Source organism: Anomaloglossus baeobatrachus, chromosome 3 (assembly GCF_048569485.1).
Source record: "Anomaloglossus baeobatrachus isolate aAnoBae1 chromosome 3, aAnoBae1.hap1, whole genome shotgun sequence".
In the NCBI taxonomy this organism is placed as follows: domain Eukaryota; kingdom Metazoa; phylum Chordata; class Amphibia; order Anura; family Aromobatidae; genus Anomaloglossus; species Anomaloglossus baeobatrachus.
In genome coordinates, this window is record NC_134355.1 from 528,193,757 (window position 1) to 528,217,950 (window position 24,194).

Sequence of the window (24,194 nt, forward strand, 5' to 3'; positions counted from 1 at the left end):
CTTAGGACAGTAAGTCTGGCCGGTCTGGTAGTGCCCACGGTTGACTGACCGTGAGATGCCTGTCGCCAGAGCTCTTTGATCGTCATGAAAACCGGGACCTTGCCGTTGTGCCGATTTGTGAAACCCGTCCGGGTGCAGAGACCATTCTCCTGCGTCCACGCCCTGGTGACTGAGGAAGTCTGCTTCCCAGTTTTCTACGCTCGGGATGTGAACTGCGGATATGGTGTATGCTCTGTCTTCCACCCCTAGCAGAATCCGGCGGACTTCCTGGGAGGCTCGCCGACTGCGTAGTCCGCCTTGGTGGTTGATGTATGCCACCGCTGTGGATTGTCCGACTGAATTCGGATCTGTTTGCCTTCCAGCCACTGCAGGAAGTCTTGCAGGGCAATATACACTGCCCAGAGCTCCAGACAATTGATCTGAAGAGTGGACTCCTCTGAAGAGAGTCCTTGATCGTCTGAGAAAAGGGGAACGTTCCTGTGTAGGGACATCGACTTCCCCTCCCATTAGCGAAGAATGTTCTATTGAAGTGGACGCAGATGAAACTGCGTGAAAGGGACTGCCTCTGGATGAGGTGTCTCCTTGAAGGAGAGACTGCACCCCCGTCTGTAGTGACCGCTGTTTGTCCAGTGGAAGCTTCACCATCGCTGAGAGAGTGTGAAACCCCAAGCTAAGATATGCCAGCGATTGGGTTTAACTTTGAAAAGTTGAGGACCCACCCGAAACTCTGGGAAGTCTCCAGCGCCATGTTCAGGCTGTGTTGGCATGCCTCTTAAAAGAGTGCCTTGACAAGTAGATGGTCTAAGTAAGGGATCACAGGGTGACCCTGAGAGTGCGGGAGTGGTCCCACTGCTGCCATGAACTTGGTGAAAACCCGTGGTGCTGTCGCCAGACCGAAGGGTAGGGCTACGAACCGAAGATGCTCGTCTTCAATAACGAATCGTAGCAAACGCCGGTGCTCTGGAGCAATCGGCACGTGGAGATAAGCATCCTGATGTCTATTGATGCTAGGAAATCTCCTTGAGACATTGAGGCAATGCCGGAGCGGAGGGATTCCATCCGGAACCGCCTGGTTTTCACGTGCTTGTTGAGCAGTTTAAGGTCTAGAATGGAACGGAAGGAGTCGTCCTATTTTGTCACCCCGACCAGAACGGAGTAAAAAGAGTCTCTTGTTCCTGAGGAGGAACCGGGATTACGACTCCTACTGCCTGCGGAAGAGCCTCGGCTCGGCCGGTGAGGAAGTTTTTGCGACAAACTGTCTCTCACCCACCGGCCATTGACCTGTGGCAGTTAAATGTCGCTAAAGCGGGGGAGTCTGCCACCGACCGCGGATGCGGAGAGAGAGGGCTGAAAGTCATGAGGAAAACCGCCTCGGTAGCGGTTCCTCCGGCTGCCTTCTCCGGGCGTGATTGAGCCCGCCAGGAACCTGCGCCCCTCTGAGCCTTTTGAGTCCTGTTGGACGAGGGCAATTGGGACGTGCCCGAGCCTGGGAAGGACCGAAACCTCGACTGTCCCTTCTCCTGATGGGTCTTGTTTGATAGCTGGGGTAAGGAAGAATCCGTACCCTTGGACAGTTGAATGATTTAATCCAACCGCTCACGAAACAGTGTGTCACTAGATAAAGGCAATCTGGTTAAGCACTTTTGTGGAAGCAGCATCTGCTCCAATCCCTTAACACTAGGAGCGTAACAACACGGAGTTGGCGGACGCCACTGACGTACGGCTCGTAGAGTCCAGGACAGCATAAACAGCTTGAGTCGCAATGCCGACATTGCGAGGTGAAGGACGCTACTGCGGCCAAGATGTACATGTGACCGCGTCCCTCTGCGCAATACTAGCTGAAATAGCTTGGAGTGCCTCTATGGCTGCGAATGCCGGGGCAACCGACCCGCCGATAGCTTCATAGACAGATTGCAACCAGAGGGCTATCTGTCTGTCAATGGCATCTTTAAGTGAAGTCCCATCTTCCACTGCAACTATAGATCTAGCCGCAAGCCTGGAGATTGGGGGATCCACCCTTGGAGCGCTTGAGCACGTCAGGGGGGAAGAGACAACGCGTATCCTCAATACGGTTGGAGAAACGCTTATCGGGATAAGCGTGGTGTTCCTGGACTGCTTCTCTGGAGTCAGAGTGACCAGAAAAGTACTCAATATACGCTTGAGATACCGAAATAGGGATTTCTTCTGCTGTGAAGCTGACCCCTCCACTGGAGGAGTTGAGGGAGAAATACCCAACCTTCCATTGATGGACGCTATAAGATTATTCACTATAGCGTCACCATCCGGTGTATCCGGATTGAGAGCGGTCTCAGGATCAGAGTCCTGAACAGCTACGTCTGCATCATCATACAGAGAGTACTGTGATGAAGTCGAGGGCCGTTCTCAGGGAGCTCGCTTAGGCCGTCTGGGACTGTCGTCCGTTTCAGAGCCTGCACCCTGGGACGCATGGGACCCTCCTGGAGCCATGATTTGTTTTGAAATCAGGGTGGCCAGGGGCATTGAATCAACATTGCCCAAGGTCTGTCTGGACTGCAAAGTCTGTAAGATGTTAGTCATAGTCACAGACAATATATCAGCGGAAACTGCAACTCCGTCCCTGTCCCTGGACAGGGATCACAGGTGGTTCTTTTGGCCACCTGTAGCGGAGACCCCCGTTGAGTAATTGCACACACTGGGGGTCCTGGAACAGTATCGCATGCAGTACAAGCAGCATAGAAAGCCATGCCCTTTTTTTTTTTTTTTGCTGTTGCTGTCTAGCCATCTAGGAGCATTAGCCAAGAATAGCGACCGTACAGTGCAATGTATAGCATACAAGCGTGAAGTACAATAAACACTTCAGCACATGCAGTACAAGGAGCATAGAAAGCCTGTGCCTTGGCACCTTTGCTTTTCTGCTGCCGTTGTCTAGTTATTCATGAGCATTAGCCAAGAAAAGCGACATACAGTGAATGTATAGCATACAAGCATGAAAATAACCACTGCAGCACATGCAATCCAAGCAGCATTGAAAGCTTGTGCCTTAGCACCCTTGCTTTTCTGCTGCTGTTGTCTAGTCATCAAGGAGCATTAGCCAAGAATAGTGACATGCAGTGAATGTACAAGCATGAAAATAAACTCTGCAGTACATGCAATCCAAGCAGCATTGAAAGCTTGTGCCTTAGCACCATTGCTGTTTGCTGCCGCTGTCTAGCCATCTAGGCGGGTAGACAGCCAAGAATAGCCCTTACAGTGCAATGTAAAGCATACAAGCATAAAGGACACATGACACTGCAGCACATGCAAGACAAGCAGCATATAGAGTCTGTGCTTTAGCACCCCTGATCTTTTGCTGCTGTTTCTAGGTCTGCATCCTGAATAGCGACCGTACAAACGTACAACAGGACACTTCGGCATTAGTGGGTCAGCACTTTAGTTGCCGCTTACCGCCCGCACAAAAGCGGGTGTGTGGCGCCGGAATCCTGTGCTGGTAGCTCAGCGCTTGTCTCAGTTTTCCCGCTCTGCGTGCCGGAATGGCTGCCGGCGTCCAGAGGAGAGGGGCGGGCCGAGGGCGGGCCCGAGACAAGAGCGGGAACCCGGCGCCCACTGTGTCTAGTGAAGGGGGCTGGAGAATGCAAATAAGGCTCCAGCCCTCGGCGCTGCTATAGAGCAGCGTCTCTCCCTTTCCCTGAGTGACAGGGTGGGGGCGGGAACGAAGCGGCGCTAGGCCGCAAAAGCCGGGGACTAAAGTTAGAAGCGCCGCCGCCGTAAAAGCGCGGTCGGCGCGTCCCCGGCGCACTACAAGTCGCAGCTGCGCCGCCGCTCCAGGGGCGGCCAGCGCGGCGGTCCCCACACGTAAAGTCCCCCAGTAATCTGCAGGGACTATAAGCCCAGCGCACAGCGCCACAGTCCCCGGCGCACTAGCACACCCAGCAAGCCTGGAGTGTGCGTGGCCTGCCATACGGGGACACAGAGTACCTGAAAGTTGCAGGGCCTTGTCCCTGAACGGCACTCCCGCTCCACATCCAGCAGGTTCTATGGGTCTGTGGATGGAGCCCGGCCTCAGGGCTTGGTGGCCGGAAAGATCCCACTTCCTCAGAGCCCCTCAGGGGGATGGGGAAGGAAAACAGCATGTGGGCTCCAGCCTCCGTACCAGCAATAGGTACCTCAACCTTACAAACCGCAAGTGGGGTGAGAAGGGAGCATGCTGGGGGCCCTAGTATGGGCCCTCTTTTCTTCCATCCGATATAGTCAGCAGCTACTGCTGACTAAACAGTGGAGCTATGCGTGGATGTGTGCCTCCTTCGCACAAAGCTTGAAAACTGGTGAGCCAGTGATCCCACTGGGGGTGTATAGCCAGAAGGGGAGGGGCCTTACACTTTTTAGTGTAATGCTTTGTGTGGCCTCCGGAGGCAGTAGCTATACACCCAATCGTCTGGGTCTCCCAATGGAGCGACGAAGAAAGTCTGCTTCCCAGTTTTCTACGCCCGGGATGTGAACTGCGGATATGGTGGATGCTGTGGCTTCCACCCACAGCAGAATCCGCCGGACTTCCTGGAAGGCTTGCCGACTGCGTGTCCCACCTTGGTGGTTGATGTAAGCCACCGCTGTGGAGTTGTCCGACTGAATTCGGATCTGCTTGCCTTCCAGCCACTGCTGGAACGCTTTTAGGGCAAGATACACTGCCCTGATCTCCAGAACATTGATCTGAAGTGAGGACTCCTGCTGAGTCCACGTACCCTGAGCCCTGTGGTGGAGAAAAACTGCTCCCCACCCTGACAGACTCGCGTCCGTCGTGACCACCGCCCAGGATGGGGGTAGTAAGGATTTCCCCTTCGATAATGAGGTGGGAAGAAGCCACCACCGAAGGGAAGCTTTGGTTGCCTGAGAGAGGGAGACGTTCCTGTCTAGGGACGTCGGCATCCTGTCCCACTTGCGTAGGATGTCCCATTGAAGTGGACGCAGGTGAAACTGCGCGAAAGGGACTGCTTCCATTGCTGCCACCATCTTCCCCAGGAAGTGCATGAGGCGCCTCAAGGGGTGTGACCGACCTTGAAGGAGAGATTGCACCCCTGTCTGTAGTGAACGCTGTTTGTCCAGCGGAAGCTTCACTATCGCTGGAAGAGTATGAAACTCCATGCCAAGATATGTCAGCGATTGGACCGGTGTCAGATTTGACTTTGGAAAATTGATGATCCACCCGAAACTCTGGAGAATCTCCAGAGTAACGTTGAGGCTGTGTTGGCATGCCTCTTGAGAGGGTGCCTTGACCAGCAGATCGTCTAAGTAAGGTATCACTGAGTGACCCTGAGAGTGGAGGACCGCAACTACTGTAGCCATGACCTTGGTGAAAACCCTTGGGGCTGTCGCCAGGCCGAACGGCAGTGCCGCGAACTGAAGGTGTTCGTCTCCTATGGCGAAGCGCAAGAAGCGCTGATGCTCTGGAGCAATTGGTACGTGGAGATAAGCATCCTTGATATCGATCGATGCTAGGAAATCTCCTTGGGACATTGAGGCGATGACGGAGCGGAGGGATTCCATCCGGAACCGCCTGGTCCTTACGTGTTTGTTGAGCAGTTTTAGGTCCAAAACAGGACGGAAGGACCCGTCCTTCTTTGGAACCACAAACAGGTTGGAGTAGAAACCGTGACCCTGTTGCTGAAGAGGAACCGGGACCACCACTCCTTCTGCCTTCAGAATGCCCACCGCCTGCAGAAGAGCCTCGGCTCGCTCGGGAGGCGGAGATGTTCTGAAGAATCGAGTCGGAGGACGAGAGCTGAACTCTATCCTGTAACCGTGAGACAAAATGTCTCTCACCCAACGGTCTTTTACTTGTGGCAGCCAGGTGTCGCAAAAAGCGGGAGAGCCTGCCACCGACCGCGGATGCGGTGTGAGGAGGCCGTAAGTCATGAGGAAGCCGCCTTAGTAGCGGCACCTCCGGCGGTCTTTTTAGGGCGTGATTTAGACCGCCATGCGTCGGAGTTCCTCTGATCCTTCTGCGGACTTTTGGACGAGGAGAATTGGGACCTGCCCGCACCCCGAAAGGACCGAAACCTCGACTGTCCCCTCCTCTGTTGGGGTGTTTTTGGTTTGGCCTGGGGTAAGGATGTTTCCTTTCCCTTGGATTGTTTGATGATTTCATCCAATCTCTCACCAAACAAACGGTCGCCAGAAAATGGCAATCCAGTTAAGCACTTTTTGGAAGCCAAATCTGCCTTCCATTCCCGCAGCCACAAGGCCCTGCGTATTGCCACCGAATTGTCGGCTGCAACCGCCGTACGGCTCGCAGAGTCCAGGACAGCATTAATAGCGTAGGACGCAAATGCCGACGTTTGAGAGGTTATGGACGCCACCTGCGGCGCAGACGTACGTGTGAGTGCGTCAATTTGCGCCTGACCAGCTGAGATAGCTTGGAGTGCCCATACGGCTGCGAATGCTGGAGCAAAAGACGCGCCGATAGCTTCATAGATGGATTTCAACCAGAGCTCCATCTGTCTGTCAGTGGCATCCTTGAGTGAAGCTCCATCTTCCACTGCAACTATGGATCTAGCCGCCAGTCTGGAGATTGGAGGATCCACCTTGGGACACTGAGTCCAGCCCTTGACCACGTCAGGGGGGAAAGGGTAACGTGTATCCTTAAGGCGCTTGGAAAAACGCTTATCTGGACAAGCTCGGTGTTTCTGGACTGCCTCTCTGAAGTCAGAGTGGTCCAGAAACATACTCTTTGTACGCTTGGGAAACCTGAAACGGAATTTCTCCTGCTGAGAGGCTGACTCCTCCACTGGAGGAGCTGAGGGAGAAATATCCAACATTTCATTGATGGATGCAATAAGATCATTCACTATGGCGTCCCCATCAGGAGTATCAAGGTTGAGAGCGGCTTCAGGATCAGAATCCTGATCAGCTACCTCCGCTTCATCATACAGAGAGTCCTCTCGCTGAGACCCTGAACATTGTGATGATGTCGAGGGGATATCATAGCGAGCTCGCTTAATCGGTCTGGGGCTGCGGTCCGTGTCAGAGACCTCACCCTGGGATCCATGAGACACCCCGGGAGGACATTGCTGTTCCAACTGAGGGGGACCAGGGGGCAATGATTCCACAGTGCCCCTGGCTTGAGATGCCGGCCTGGACTGCAAGGCTTCTAATATCTTAGCCATAGTCTCAGAAAGTCTTTCAGTAAAAACTGCAAACTCCGTCCCTGTCACCTGGACAGTGTTAACAGGTGGTTCTCCCTGGGCCACCCTTAGCAGAGGCTCTGGCTGAGAAAGTGCCACAGGGGCCGAGCATTGCACACAATGAGGGTCAGTGGAACCTGCCGGCAGTATAGCCGTACATGCTGCACAGGCAGCATAGTAAGTCTGTGCTTTGGCACCCTTGCTATTTGTGGACGACATGCTGTTGTCTCCTCTGAGCAATACAGGAGGGTATATAGACAAAAATCAACAGTGCACCATACAGTGTAAAGTATAGTCTATAATCATATAATTCTATAAGTACACTTCTGCACTAGTGGGGCCAGCACCACAGGTGCTGCTTACCGCCTGCGCAAAGCGGTTGTGTGGGCACCAGAAATCCTGCCTGGGTCTCCCTGAGCTTGTCTCTCCTCTCCAGCGTTAGCAGAGCTGAGAGGAATGGCTGCCGGCGTCCTGAGGAGAGGAGGGAGCCGTGGGCGTGACCCAGAAAAGTGCGGGAACTGGTGCCCCACTGTGCAGAGTGAGGGGGGTGGAGTATGCAAAGCATGCTCCAGCCCTCAGTGCTGCCGTCCTGTACAGCGTCCCGCCCTTCCCCTGATTGGCAGGGCTGGGGGCGGGAAGAAAACGAGACTAGGCCGCAAAAGCCGGGGACTCGAGTTATAAGCGCGGCCGCCGTATAAGCGCGGAAGTCCCCGGCGCACTAACAGTCCCAGCCGCGCCGCAGTGATAACCATGGCAGCGGCAGTCAGCGCGGCAGTCCCCCTACACGAACACACTCAGCGACGCTGAAGTGTGTAAAGGCACAAACGCAGTCAGCGCTGCTGTCCCCGGTGCACTAGCACACCCAGCAATGCTGGAGTGTTGCTGTGCGCGGTCCCCACGGGGACACAGAGTACCTCAAAGTAGCAGGGCCATGTCCCTGAACGATACTCGGCTCCTATCCAGCATGGTCCTCAGAAGCTGTGGATGGAGCACGGTCTCCTGTGCCTGGAGACCGATAGGATCCCACTTCACCCAGAGCCCTAAGGGGGATGGGGAAGGAAAACAGCATGTGGGCTCCAGCCTCCGTACCCGCAATGGATACCTCAACCTTAACAACACCGCCGACAAGAGTGGGGTGAGAAGGGAGCATGCTGGGGGCCCTGTTATGGGCCCTCTTTTCTTCCATCCGACATAGTCAGCAGCTGCTGCTGACTAAGCTGTGGAGCTATGCGTGCATGTCTGACCTCCTTCGCACAAAGCATAAAAACTGATGAGCCCGTGGCAGCACGGGGGGTGAATAGGCTGAAGGGGAGGGGCTTTACACTTTTAGTGTAATACTTTGTGTGGCCTCCGGAGGCATAGCTATACACCCAATTGTCTGGGTCTCCCAATAAGGAGCGACAAAGAAATGAGAAAATTCCACAATTTTCAAACTTATAATTTCTAAGCCCTTAAGGCCTCCTTCACACACGTGTTTACGGTATGCATGGTGTCAGTTTTCTCACACAATGGAGAAGAGTTCACTTGCATACTCATTATAATCTATGTTGATCTTCACAACTCAGTGTTCTCATACACGTGTGTCTGTGTTATCCACACACACTGTATGCAGAATTATTAGGCAAATGAGTAATTTGATCACGATACTTTTTATACATGTTGTCCAACTCCAAGCTGTATAGGTAAATCAGGTGATGTGCATCTCTGTAATGAGGAGGGGTGTAGTGTAATGACATTAATACCCTATATAAGGTGTGCTTAATTATTAGGCAACTTCCTTTCCTGTGGTAAAATGGGTCAGAAGAGAGATTTGACGGGCTCTGAAAAGTTCAAAATTGTGAGATGTCTTGCAGAGGGATGCAACAGTCTTAAAATTGCCAAATGTTTGAAGCGTGATCACCGAACAATCAAGCAAATAGCCAACAGGGTCGCAAGAAGCATGTTGGGCAAAGAAGACGCAAAATAACTGCCCATGAATTGAGGATAATCAGGCGTGAAGCTGCCAAGATGCCATTTACCACCAGTTTGGCCATATTTCAGAGCTGCAACGTTACTGGAGTATCAAAAAGCACAAGGTGTGCCATACTCATGGACATGGCCAAGGTAAGGAAGGCTGAAAACAACCACCTTTGAACAAGAAACATAAGATAAAACGTCAAGACTGGGCCAAGAAATATCTTCAGACTGATTTTTCAAAGGTTTTATGGACTCATGAAATGAGAGTGACTCTTGATGGGCCAGATGGAACGGCCAGAGGCTGATCAGTAAAGGGCAGAGAGCTCCACTCCGACTCAGACGCCAGCAAGTTGGAGGTGGGGTACTGGTATGGGCTGGTATCATCAAAGATGAACTTGTGGGACCTTTTCGGGTTGAGAATGGAGTGAAGCTCAACTCCCAGACCTACTGCCAGTTTCTGGAAGACAACTTCTTCAAGCAGTGGTACAGGAAGAAGTCGGTATTGTTCAAGAAAAACATGACTTTCATGCAGGACAATGCTCCATCACATGCATCTAACTACTCCACAGCGTGGCTGGCCAGTAAAGGTCTAAAAGATGAAAAAAAAGAGAATTTTGTTTACTTACCGTAAATTCTTTTTCTTATAGTTCCGACATGGGAGACCCAAACCATGGGTGTATAGCTACTGCCTCCGGAGGACACACAAAGTACTACACTAAAAGTGTAGCTCCTCCCTCCGAGCATATACACTCCCCGGATGACAAATCCAACCCAGTTTAGTGCCAAAGCTGAAGGAGGACATCCACCCATAAGTAGAGATAAAGTAAAACCCGGAACAACCGGAACCTCTGTCTACAACAACAGCCGGTGAAAACACACGGAACAAGAAAGCTGCCAACAGGCAACAGGGAGGGTGCTGGGTCTTCCATGTCGGAACTATAAGAAAAAGAATTTACGGTAAGTAAACAAAATTCTGTTTTTCTTTATCGTTCCTTATGGGAGACCCAAACCATGGGACGTCTCAAAGCAGTCCATGGGTGGGAAATAAACAGAAACCGAGAAGTAGGCGAAACCTAACTTCACAAATGGGCGACAGCCGTCCGAAGGATGCGTCTGCCCAAGCTCGCATCTGCCGAAGCATGAGCATGCACTTGGCAGTGCTTCAAAAGAGAGTGCAGACTAGACCAAGTGGCAGCCTGACAGACCTGCTCAGCCGTAGCCCAAGAGGCACCGACGGCTCTGGTCGAGTGCGCCTTAATCCCCGGCGGGGGAGGCATCTGAGAACATTGGTAGGCATTGGATATGGCCGACCTATTCAATGAGCTAGGGTCGGTTTAGAAGCCGAGAGACCCTTGCGCTGACGTGTGGTCAGCACACAAAGAGAGGTGCACTGCCTAAGAAACAGCGGTGCGTGACACATAGATCCAGAGCGTCCGCACCAAATCTAAAGCATGCAACGCTTTCTCAAAGCGATGCATAGGGGCCGAACAAAGGGAAGACAATGAAATGTCCTGGTTAAGGTGGAAAGGAGACACCACCTTAGGGAGAAGGCCCGGAGTTGGACGGAGAACCACCTTGTCTTGGTGAAAAAAACCAAAAAGGGTGACTCCGAAGAGAGCAGAGTCAAATAAGAGACTCTCCTGAGAGAAATTATGGCCACCAGAAAGACCACTTTCTGTGAAAGACTAAACAACGAAACCTCCCTAAGAGGCTCAAAGGGGGGTTTCTGTAAGGCCATGAGGACCAGAGTAAGGTCTCAGGGATTCAGAGACCGCCGGTAAGGCGGAATGATGTGAGATGCGCCCTGCATGAAGGTGCGCACCTGGGCCAGTCGGGCGATATGCCGCTGGAACAATGCTGACAGAGCCGAGACCTGTCCCTTGAGGGAATGAGGGACAGACCTAGCTGCAGGCCGGACTGTAGAAAGGACAGGATGGTCGGCAAGGAAAAAACGGCCAAGGAGCATGGCCGGAAGAACGGCACCAGGACAGGAAAATTCTCCAAGTCCTGAGGTAAATCCTGGCCGAGGAAGACTTCGGAGCCTGAGTCATAGTGAAGATGACCTCGGAAGGAATGCCTGAAGCCGTAAGGATTCAGGGCTCAAGAGCCACGCCGTCAATCTGAGAGCCGCAGAATTGTTGTGGAAAACGGACCCTCTGAGAGAACGTCTGGCCGGTCCGGGAGATGCCACAGCACCTCTACGAACAGACGGAGCAGGTCTGGGAACCAAGCTCGCCTGGGCCTGGGGCGATGAGTACGACCCGACGGCCCTCCATTTTGATCTTGCGCAAGACTCTGGGCAAGAGAGCTAGAGGGGGAAACACGTAGGCCAGACGGAACTGGGACCAATCTGGAACCAGCGCGTCCGCTGCCAAGGCCTGAGGATCGTGGGAGCGAGCCACGTAAACCGGGACCTTGTTGTTGTGCCGGGATGCCATTAGATCCACTTCCGGAGTGCCCTGCTTGCTAAATTGACCGGAACACTGCCGGATGCAGGGCTCACCCGCCGCTGTCCACGGTTTGACGGCTGAGATAATCTGCCTCCCAGTTTTCTGCGCCTGGGATGTGGACTGCGGATATGGTGGACTTGGAGTCCTTCGTCCACTGAAGGATATGTTGAACTTCCAACATTGCTAGGCGGCTGCGAGTCCAAGGACTACAGCCCTGATTTCTAGCACATTGATCGAGAGGGCTGATTCGGACGGAGTCCAAGTGCCCTGTGCTCGGTGGTGGAGAAACTGCTCCCCAGCCGGATAGACTGGCATCCGTGGTGAGAATCACCCAGGACGGGGCCAGAAAGGAGCGTCCCTGGTACAGAGAGAGGGGCCGAAGCCACCACTTAAAGAGAGCTCCTGGTCTGTGGCGACAGAGCCACCAGTCTGTGCAAGGAAGAAGTCCCTTGCCCCAACAGCGGAAAATGTCCAGCTGCAGGGGACGCAGATGGAACTGGCAAGGGGAACCGCTTCTATTGACGCCACCATGTGACCCAGCACCTGCATGAGGTGCCTGATGGAATGACGGCGGAGCCTCAGCAGAGAGCGGACCGCCAGATGAAGAGACTGCTGTTTGACTAAGGGCAGCTTCACAAGTGCCAGCAGAGTCTCGAATTGCATCCCCAGGTACGTAAGTTCCTGGGTCGTGGTCAGAGTGGACTTGCAAGTGTGGCGAGAGTGAGCGAGACACTCCGCTGAGAGTGAGCGAGACACTCCGCTGAGAGTGAACGAGACACTCCGCTGAGAGTGAACGAGACACTCCGCTGAGAGTGAGCGAGACACTCCGCTGAGAGTGAGCGAGACACTCCGCTGAGAGTGAGCGAGACACTCCGCTGAGAGTGAGCGCTGACAGTCTGCACTGGATGAAGCCCTGACTAGAAGGGCGTCCAGGTAAGGAATCACTACCAACCCCTGGAGGAGCAGAACCGCAACTGGTGAATACACGAGGGGCCGTGGCTAACCCAAGGGGAGAGCCACGATTGGAAATGTTCCTCTCCGATTACAAAACGTAGCCAACGCTGGTGGGAAACTGCGAATGGCACATGCAGAGAGACATCTCTGATGTCGATGGATGCTAAGAAATCTCCTTGGGTCATTGACTGATCGCAGAGATTTCTGCAAAATTGCCGCACCTGAACATGCTTGTTAAGAAGCTTTGAGATCCAGGTCGGAAAGCAACGTCCTTTTCGGGGACTAGGAAGAGATTTGAGTAGAAATCTCAGAACCGTTCCCAGTCGGGAACTGGTACAATTACTCCATTGGCCTGCAAGAATGCCACGGCCTGTGAGAAGGCGGCGGCCTTGGAGCAGGGGGGAGTTGTCAGAAAAAAATCTGTTTTGTAGCCGTGGGAGAGGGAAACCCACACCCACTGATCGAAGACGTGTCGCAACCACACGTCGCCCAAGAGGGAGAGCCTGCCACCGACCAAGTACGTTACTGGCGCGGCCAGATAATCAAGAGGAGGCTGCCCTGGTGGCAGCAGCTCCTGCCGACTTAGGACACGGCTTCATGCGCCAGTTGGTTTACGGACCTTGGCTGAGTTAGTGGACGAGGCCGAGGGCTTAGAGGACGACCAGTTAGAGGAAACGACTGGTTCCTGCCCTGGAAGGTTTCCTGGGTTGTGGCATGGAAGTACTCTTCCTGCCAAAAGCTTCCTTAATAATTTCATGCAGTTGTTCACCGAATAGACTGGTCCCAGCAAAAGGGAGTCCAGCAAGGAACTTCTCAAGAAGCATCTGCCTTCCACTCTCGAAGCCACAGGAACCTGCGTATAGCGAGGGAAGTAGCCGAGGCCACCGCAGTGCGGTGACAGTCTCCAGCTATAGGATGAAAAGACTGAAGCCTGGAAGTTAAGGCAACCAATTCGGGCATAAAGGCCCTGGTGAGGGAATGCATCTCCTCCCGAGAAGCAGAGATGGCTTTGAGAGCCCGCACTGCTGCAAAAGATGGGGAGAATGAGGCCCCTGCCGCCTCATATATACATTTGGCCAGAAGGACAACCTGGCGGACAGTGGGATCCTCAGAGAGGAGCCGTCAGCCACTGGTACAACTGTCCGGGCTGAAAGTCTAGACCCCGGAGGGTCCACCCTTGGTGAATGAGCCCACTCCTTGACCACCATTGGTGGAAAGGGGAAACAGTCATCAGAACCACGCTCTGGGAAGCGTCTGTCAGGACAGGCTCTGGGCTTGGTCACAGTGACCTGAATGCTGGAGTGGATAAGGAACACACTCCTTGTTCTCTTAGGCAAGGTATACTGATGCTTTTCTGCCAAAGAGGGGTGCTCCCCTGATACAGGCGGATTGAGGTCCAGTACAAATATAATGGACGCAATCAAAGCATTAGCATCTGCGTCACTTTCGGACAGATCAAAAGGGTACATGGAGATCGTCCGAGCCCCCAGTAAGTCAGAAGTACGCTTAAAGCGTTTGTCAGGACAGGCCCTGGGTTTAGTCACAGTGGCCTGCTCTCTTAGGTGAGATAAACTGGTGTTTTTCTACCCGAGAGGCCTGTTCTTCTGACACTGGAGGGTTAAGGTCCAGAACGGAGTTAATGGACGCTATCAAAACGCTAACATCTGCATCACCATCGGTATCAATGGGGTACATAGACGAAGCGTCTGAGCCCACAATAAGGGCATCCTCCTCGCCTTGTGACTCGGCCCGTGAGGCAGAGCCGTGGGACGAGGAAGGAGAGGAGTCCCTGCGTCTCCGTTTAGGAGGACGGGGTCTGGGATTAGGTGAAAAAGACTCTGTGAGCTCTGCAGAGCGAGCTGGAGCAGCAGAGGCACCCTGAGAAGGGGGCTGATGCATGCTTAGCAGCGTCCGAGACAACTGTCCAATGGAGTCTGCAAAGGACTGGGAAATAGCATTGGAAAGAAGGGAATTTTGTTTACTTACCGTAAATTCCTTTTCTTCTAGCTCCAATTGGGAGACCCAGACAATTGGGTGTATAGCTATGCCTCCGGAGGCCACACAAAGTATTACACCAAAAGTGTAACGCCCCTCACCTTCAGCCTATACACCCCCCGTGCTGCCACGGGCTCATCAGTTTTGGTGCAAAAGCCCGAAGGAGGAAAAAATTATAAACTGGTTTAAAGTAAATTCAATCCGAAGGAATATCGGAGAACTGAAACCATTTAACATGAACAACATGTGTATACAAAAACAGGGGCGGGTGCTGGGTCTCCCAATTGGAGCTAGAAGAAAAGGAATTTACGGTAAGTAAACAAAATTCCCTTCTTCTTTGTCGCTCCTTATTGGGAGACCCAGACAATTGGGACGTCCAAAAGCAGTCCCTGGGTGGGTAAATAATACCTCATAATAGAGCCGTAACGGCTCCGTCCTACAGGTGGGCAACTGCCGCCTGAAGGACTCGCCTACCTAGGCTGGCATCTGCCGAAGCATAGGTATGCACCTGATAGTGTTTCGTGAAAGTGTGCAGGCTCGACCAGGTAGCTGCCTGACACACCTGCTGAGCCGTAGCCTGGTGTCGCAAGGCCCAGGACGCTCCCACGGCCCTGGTAGAATGGGCCTTCAGTCCTGAGGGAACCGGAAGCCCCGAGGAACGGTAAGCTTCGAGAATTGGTTCCTTGATCCACCGAGCCAGGGTTGATTCCACGTCCTGTGGTAGATCTTGGCGGACGTTGGTTTCCTAGCCTGTCTCATAGTGGCAATGACCTCTTGAGATAATCCTGAAGACGCTAGGATCCAGGACTCAATGGCCACACAGTCAGGTTGAGGGCCGCAGAATTCAGATGGAAAAAACGGCCCTTGAGACAGCAAATCTGGTCGGTCTGGCAGTGCCCACGGTTCGCCGACCGTGAGATGCCACAGATCCGGGTACCACGACCTCCTCGGCCAGTCTGGAGCGACGAGGATGACGCGGCGGCAGTCGGCCCTGATCTTGCGTAACACTCTGGGCAACAGTGCCAGAGGAGGAAACACATAAGGAAGCCGAAACTGCGACCAATCCTGAACTAAGGCGTCTGCCGCCAGAGCTCTGTGATCTTGAGATCGAGCCATGAATGTTGGGACCTTGTTGTTGTGCCGTGACGCCATTAGGTCGACGTCCGGCATCCCCCAGCGGCAACAGATCTCCTGAAACACGTCCGGGTGAAGGGACCATTCCCCTGCGTCCATGCCCTGGCGACTGAGAAAGTCTGCTTCCCAGTTTTCTACGCCCGGGATGTGAACTGCGGATATGGTGGATGCTGTGGCTTCCACCCACAGCAGAATCCGCCGGACTTCCTGGAAGGCTTGCCGACTGCGTGTCCCACCTTGGTGGTTGATGTAAGCCACCGCTGTGGAGTTGTCCGACTGAATTCGGATCTGCTTGCCTTCCAGCCACTGCTGGAACGCTTTTAGGGCAAGATACACTGCCCTGATCTCCAGAACATTGTTCTGAAGTGAGGACTCTTGCTGAGTCCACGTACCCTGAGCCCTGTGGTGGAGAAAAACTGCTCCCCACCCTGACAGACTCGCGTCCGTCGTGACCACCGCCCAGGATGGGGGTAGGAAGGATTTCCCCTTCGATAATGAGGTGGGAAGAAGCCACCACCGAAGGGAAGCTTTGGTTGCCTGAGAGAGGGAGACGTTCCTGTCTAGGGACGTCAGCATCCTGTCCCACTTGCGTCGGATGTCCCATTGAAGTGGACGCAGGTGAAACTGCGCGAAAGGGACTGCTTCCATTGCTGCCACCATCTTCCCCAGGAAGTGCATGAGGCGCCTCAAGGGGTGTGACCGACCTTGAAGGAGAGATTGCACCCCTGTCTGTAGTGAACGCTGTTTGTCCAGCGGAAGCTTCACTATCGCTGGAAGAGTATGAAACTCCATGCCAAGATATGTCAGCGATTGGACCGGTGTCAGATTTGACTTTGGAAAATTGATGATCCACCCGAAACTCTGGAGAATCTCCAGAGTAACGTTGATGCTGTGTTGGCATGCCTCTTGAGAGGGTGCCTTGACCAGCAGATCGTCTAAGTAAGGTATCACTGAGTGACCCTGAGAGTGGAGGACCGCAACTACTGTAGCCATGACCTTGGTGAAAACCCTTGGGGCTGTCGCCAGGCCGAACGGCAGTGCCGCGAACTGAAGGTGTTCGTCTCCTATGGCGAAGCGCAAGAAGCGCTGATGCTCTGGAGCAATTGGTACGTGGAGATAAGCATCCTTGATATCGATCAATGCTAGGAAATCTCCTTGGGACATTGAGGCGATGACGGAGCGGAGGGATTCCATCCGGAACCGCCTGGTCCTTACGTGTTTGTTGAGCAGTTTTAGGTCCAAAACAGGACGGAAGGACCCGTCCTTCTTTGGAACCACAAACAGGTTGGAGTAGAAACCGTGACCCTGTTGCTGAAGAGGAACCGGGACCACCACTCCTTCTGCCTTCAGAATGCCCACCGCCTGCAGAAGAGCCTCGGCTCGCTCGGGAGGCGGAGATGTTCTGAAGAATCGAGTCGGAGGACGAGAGCTGAACTCTATCCTGTAACCGTGAGACAAAATGTCTCTCACCCAACGGTCTTTTACTTGTGGCAGCCAGGTGTCGCAAAAGCGGGAGAGCCTGCCACCGACCGAGGATGCGGTGTGAGGAGGCCGTAAGTCATGAGGAAGCCGCCTTAGTAGCGGCACCTCCGGCGGTCTTTTTAGGGCGTGACTTAGACCGCCATGCGTCGGAGTTCCTCTGATCCTTCTGCGGCCTTTTGGACGAGGAGAATTGGGACCTGCCCGCACCCCGAAAGGACCGAAACCTCGACTGTCCCCTCCTCTGTTGGGGTGTTTTTGGTTTGGCCTGGGGTAAGGATGTTTCCTTTCCCTTGGATTGTTTGATGATTTCATCCAATCTCTCACCAAACAAACGGTCGCCAGAAAATGGCAATCCAGTTAAGCACTTTTTGGAAGCCGAATCTGCCTTCCATTCCCGCAGCCACAAGGCCCTGCGTATTGCCACCGAATTGTCGGCTGCAACCGCCGTACGGCTCGCAGAGTCCAGGACAGCATTAATAGCGTAGGACGCAAATGCCGACGTTTGAGAGGTTATGGACGCCACCTGCGGCGCAGACGTACGTGTGAGTGCGTCAATTTGCGCCTGACCAGCTGAGATAGCTTGGAGTGCCCATACGGCTGCGAATGCTGGAGCAAAAGACGCGCCGATAGCTTCATAGATGGATTTCAATCAGAGCTCCATCTGTCTGTCAGTGGCATCCTTGAGTGAAGCTCCATCTTCCACTGCAACTATGGATCTAGCCGCCAGTCTGGAGATTGGAGGATCCACCTTGGGACACTGAGTCCAGCCCTTGACCACGTCAGGGGGGAAAGGGTAACGTGTATCCTTAAGGCGCTTGGAAAAACGCTTATCTGGACAAGCTCGGTGTTTCTGGACTGCCTCTCTGAAGTCAGAGTGGTCCAGAAACATACTCTTTGTACGCTTGGGAAACCTGAAACGGAATTTCTCCTGCTGAGAGGCTGACTCCTCCACTGGAGGAGCTGAGGGAGAAATATCCAACATTTCATTGATGGACGCAATAAGATCATTCACTATGGCGTCCCCATCAGGAGTATCAAGGTTGAGAGCGGCTTCAGGATCAGAATCCTGATCAGCTACCTCCGCTTCATCATACAGAGAGTCCTCTCGCTGAGACCCTGAACATTGTGATGATGTCGAGGGGATATCATAGCGAGCTCGCTTAATCGGTCTGGGGCTGCGGTCCGTGTCAGAGACCTCACCCTGGGATCCATGAGACACCCCCGGGAGGACATTGCTGTTCCAACTGAGGGGGACCAGGGGGCAATGATTCCACAGTGCCCCTGGCTTGAGATGCCGGCCTGGACTGCAAGGCTTCTAATATCTTAGCCATAGTCTCAGAAAGTCTTTCAGTAAAAACTGCAAACTCCGTCCCTGTCACCTGGACAGTGTTAACAGGTGGTTCTCCCTGGGCCACCCTTAGCAGAGGCTCCGGCTGAGAAAGTGCCACAGGGGCCGAGCATTGCACACAATGAGGGTCAGTGGAACCTGCCGGCAGTATAGCCGTACATGCTGCACAGGCAGCATAGTAAGTCTGTGCTTTGGCACCCTTGCTATTTGTGGACGACATGCTGTTGTCTCCTCTGAGCAATACAGGAGGGTATATAGACAAAAATCAACAGTGCACCACACAGTGTAAAGTATAGTCTATAATCATATAATTCTATAAGTACACTTCTGCACTAGTGGGGCCAGCACCACAGGTGCTGCTTACCGCCTGCGCAAAGCGGTTGTGTGGGCACCAGAAATCCTGCCTGGGTCTCCCTGAGCTTGTCTCTCCTCTCCAGCGTTAGCAGAGCTGAGAGGAATGGCTGCCGGCGTCCTGAGGAGAGGAGGGAGCCGTGGGCGTGACCCAGAAAAGTGCGGGAACTGGTGCCCCACTGTGCAGAGTGAGGGGGGTGGAGTATGCAAAGCATGCTCCAGCCCTCAGTGCTGCCGTCCTGTACAGCGTCCCACCCTTCCCCTGATTGGCAGGGCTGGGGGCGGGAAGAAAACGAGACTAGGCCGCAAAAGCCGGGGACTCGAGTTATAAGCGCGGCCGCCGTATAAGCGCGGTCGGCGCGGAAGTCCCCGGCGCACTAACAGTCCCAGCCGCGCCGCAGTGATAACCATGGCAGCGGCGGTCAGCGCGGCAGTCCCCTTACACGAACACACTCAGCGATGCTGAAGTGTGTAATGGCACAAACGCAGTCAGCGCTGCTGTCCCCGGTGCACTAGCACACCCAGCAATGCTGGAGTGTTGCTGTGCACGGTCCCCACGGGGACACAGAGTACCTTAAAGTAGCAGGGCCATGTCCCTGAACGATACTCGGCTCCTATCCAGCATGGTCCTCAGGAGCTGTGGATGGAGCACGGTCTCCTGTGCCTGGAGACCGAAAGGATCCCACTTCACCCAGAGCCCTAATTGAGGGATGGGGAAGGAAAGCAGCATGTGGGCTCCAGCCTCCGTACCCGCAATGGATACCTCAACCTTAACAACACCGCCGACAAGAGTGGGGTGAGAAGGGAGCATGCTGGGGGCCCTGTTATGGGCCCTCTTTTCTTCCATCCGACATAGTCAGCAGCTGCTGCTGACTAAGCTGTGGAGCTATGCGTGCATGTCTGACCTCCTTCGCACAAAGCATAAAAACTGATGAGCCCGTGGCAGCACGGGGGGTGTATAGGCTGAAGGGGAGGGGCGTTACACTTTTGGTGTAATACTTTGTGTGGCCTCCGGAGGCATAGCTATACACCCAATTGTCTGGGTCTCCCAATAAGGAGCGACAAAGACAAGATGCTACCCAAGCCGGGGGTGCAGCCTGGGGAGACTCCAGGCTGAGGCACCCCCACATTAGAACAGGCATTACAGTGTGGGTCTGCAATACGAGCTTGCATGCAGAGTATGTAGAGCCTTGGAGCCTTGCTCCTAGTGTGAGACATGCTGCTGAGGAGGAGGTTCTATAATAAAGAATTAACTCCTTCAGAATGGCCTGAAAGTGTATAAAAGTGCACAACCAGAGGTTGTGACTTATCAGACCGCTATTATGTGTGCTCTCCGGATTCCAAGCCTGGACCCCCAGCCAGATATTCACTCCTTCTGCAGAGCAGCCAGCGCCGACCAGTGTACTAAGAACGCTGAGAAAATGGCGCCAGAGTGAGGAAGGGGGTGGGCGGGGGTTAACCCAGGAGCGGGAATCGGAGGGCTAAGGAGATGTACAGGGGAGGGAATCATCTCCTCAGAGAGGAGTGTCCTCCCCTGTGCAGAGCGGCCGGCGGGCGGCGCTGCAGTGTCCCCCTGCATGACTGACATGCAGGGGAACGAAACGAAACTAGGCCGCGGCTGAAGCCGGGGCCTAGAGTTATGCATGCGGCCGACAATCAGGCATCATCGGCGCGGTTCTCAGTAAAAACCGTGGAACCGGCCGGAAACACAGTAAAAAGCAGCATTATTAAAGTAAATCACTGTCCCCCCCCAATAAAAGTGCCCCACATTGGAGAAGGACCCTCTGAATAACGTCTCTATACTTAGCTTTGAGACGCAGGGCCCAGTCCCTGGGTGGGGTGGGGGTTCAGTGCTCCGTCCAGCAGGGTCCTGCAAAAGGGCTGCGGATGGAGGCCGGTCTCCTGCAAGGCAGTGAGAACCGTGTTGGCTCTAACTTCAAGCCAGAGCCCCTAAGGGATGGTGAAGGAGCGCGGCATGAAGGGCTCCTGCCCTGAAGTCAACCTTAACAGCACCGCCGCCAGGGGGGTGAGAAGGGACATGCCGGGAGTCCAGTGGACCCGCTTTTCTTCCAAATCTTTAGAAAAAATGAAAAATCAAAAGAGGATGCATGTGTGTGTGTGACCTCCTGAACACAAAGCATGAAACTGGGTTGGATTTGTCATCCGGGGAGTGTATATGCTCGGAGGGAGGAGCTACACTTTTAGTGTAGTACTTTGTGTGTCCTCCGGAGGCAGTAGCTATACACCCATGGTTTGGGTCTCCCATAAGGAACAATAAAGAAATAATGACATGGCCCCCTTGTTCTCCTGATCTGAACCTCATAGAGAACCTGTGGTCCCTCATAAAATGTGAGATGTACAGGGAGGGAAAACAGTACACCTCTCGGAACAGTGTCTGGGAGGCTGTGGTGGCTGCTGCACACAATGTTGATCGTAAACAGATCAAGCAAATGACAGAATCTATGGATGGTAGGCTGTTGAGTGTCATCATAAAGAAAGGTGGCTATATTGGTCACTGATTTTTTGGGGTTTTGTTTTTGCATGTCAGAAATGTTTATTTCTAAATTTTGTGCAGTTATATTGGTTTACCTGGTGAAAATAAACAAGTGAAATGGGAATATATTTGGTTTTTATTAAGTTGTCTAATAATTCTGCACAGTAATAGTTACCTGCACAAACAGGCTCCAACTTACAAAAATATTAAGCTTTGATATTTATGAGTCTCTTGGGTTGATTGAGAACATAGTTGCTGATCAATAATAAAAAAATCCTCTAAAATACAACTTGCCTAATAATTCTGCAAACGGTGTATTATATATATATATATATATATATATATATATATATATATATATATATATATATATATAGATAGATAGATAGATAGATAGATAGATAGATAGAGATATATTATACACACATACGTACACACGCCAGGTCGTTATCAGTGTAATTGTGTTGCCAGGTCATTCTTTACACACAATGGATATTGAGGGGAAGAGAGTAACAAAATAAATAAACGCCAAAGCTATGCTAGGGGTGCAGAGTTTTTTTCCCGCAGCATTTTTTCACAATATTGGAGGTGGCATTTAAAACTACAACTTGTCCAATAAAAAAACAAGCTCTCATAAGATTATGTCAATGAAATAAAGTTGTGGATTTTGGAATAAAGGAAAAAAAGCATTTTTCAGTTAGTAGAGGGAAGCCATGTTTAGAAAAGAAAAAAAAAGTAGAAACCTTAGAATCCACACACAATGATAGCACTGCTGCTCTGTGTCTCTCTGCTGGACTGGAATCAATGAGCGCCCGACCCTCCGTGACCTGATCACGGAGCCCACTGATTGCTGGCGGTCGGTCGGGATGTCATCACTTTTGGTCCAGTGGAGAGAGACGGAGCAACACTGCTGGGGCAGAGGGAGCATTACAGGGAAAACAACCATTTGATTTTCCTTTTATAAGACCCGCTAAAGAAAAGTGTAAAACCCCTTTAGTGCATCACCTATATTTTTTCCCTAAATAAAACCAAGTAATGAAACTTTCTTTTTTTTGTAATCCGTTTTTCATTGTAAATTTTTTTTTAAATTTTGCTTCCTATAAATGATTAGGGGGTGAACACAATACCAGAGTTTCTGTCAACAGAAGATTTGATCAAAAATATTGTCTTTACCTTGTTTCAGTAGCCACATATCAGAAAAGCCCTGCAAACCTCCTTCTCCTTGCCATCACGGCCTCTTCAGCGTCATGGGCCCTGCTAATCAGTGGAGGTGCAGAGGATGCCAGCGAGTAGGAGGAGGGTTGCAGGGCACTGTCAATCTTTTGTACACAACGCTAGTTAACAGTGGTAGATATCCTTTACAGCATCCACACAGACCGCAGGAAAAAATAGACTGGAAAACTTCAAACCTACTTTTCGGTATTCCTGGAGAACAGTCAGGATTTGCTTGAGTTCGGGATGATTGGGCAGAAAATATATTTCGTGGAGGAAGTCTTGAACAGCATGTCTAACAACATAAGGGAAAAGTCCTGTTACTTACAGCTTTACATTAAAAAGAAAAAAAACAAACATGAATAAACTGAAAATGTCTAACATTTTTCAGACTATAAGATTCACTCTTTAGCAAGAAAACAAATCTTGCTAAAAAAGGTACCTGCGTCTTATAGTCTGAAGTCAGGTGAGATCAACAGCGCTAGAGCCTCCGACTGCTTCTATAATAATCTGGCAGAGCACTGATGAACGACGTTTATATAGCTTCCGGTCAGTAAGTGTGCAGGCCACTGATCTCAGTTTATGCACTTAAGCCCCCGTCACATTTAACGACTTTCCAGTGATCCCGACAACGATACGACCTGATAAGGATCGCTGGAAAGTCGCTACGTGGTCGCTGGTGAGATGTCCAACAGTCAGATCTTCCCAACGATGCAGCAACGACACAGCGACCGTAGCGACCTGTCTAACTATCTCGGTGGTCGTTGGGAGCCGTATGTGGCTGTACGTGTCTGAGCTCTGAGATGTCAATGAGGTCGTTGGTAAGGCGTCAAACACAATGATGCATCCTGCCCAGCAGGACCTCAACGATCAAAAAATGGTCCATGCCATTCCAACACGACCAGCGATCTCACAGCAGGGGCCTGGTCACTGCTATGTGTCAAACGAAGCGAGATCGCTGGTGAGAATTGTAGCGTCACAGAATCTGTGACTCAGCAGCGATGTCGCTATGCGTGAAGGTACCTTTACAACATCCCCTGCATGCTGCTGAGGGTGCTGAAAAACAAAGTGTGAATGACCTGATCAGAAAGGCAAATATAATACTGCAAGATAAACCCCTTCACTGATTTAAGAACTTTAGATAGTACAGTGACAGCAACTACGGTCAGCCGCTTGAGCCCCCATCACATTTAGCGACTTACCAGCGATCCCGAAAACGATGCGACCTGATAAGGATCGCTGGTAAGTCGCTGGGAGGTTGCTGCTGAGATGTCACACAGTCAGACCTTACCAACGACTCAGTAACGATACAGGTGGCAGTAGCGACCTGTATAACGATCTCTGCTGTCATTGGGACCCTGTCACACAGTTTCAAACATAGCGATGCGTCCTGCCCAGCAGGACATCACCTTTGAAGAAAATGGTCCAGGACATTCAGCAACGACCGGCGACCTCACAGCAGGGGCCAGGTTGTTGCTGGATGTCACACATAACGAGATCGCTAGCGAGATCGCTGTTGTGTCATGAAAACCGTGACTCGGCAGCGATATCGCTAGCGATGTCGCTTAGTGAAACGTGGCCTTTGCACTGCTCTGTATAGCACATGCGATAAGGAACTTGAAGCTGGGATCATCTACGAGAACTAGCAAAAACAGGGAAAACAT

General features: G+C 52.3%; 1 protein-coding gene across 1 annotated transcript in view; it reads right to left on the minus strand.

Moving 5' to 3' along the window:
• The window catches only part of ATR (ATR checkpoint kinase), a 264,456-nt gene that overhangs the window by 144,033 nt on the left and 96,229 nt on the right, over nt 1–24,194 (minus strand). Inside the window, exon 20 of the mRNA XM_075340780.1 lies at nt 22,732–22,825. Within this exon, the coding sequence (XP_075196895.1) occupies nt 22,732–22,825 (94 nt within the window). The remainder of the gene's footprint in view (nt 1–22,731; nt 22,826–24,194) is intronic.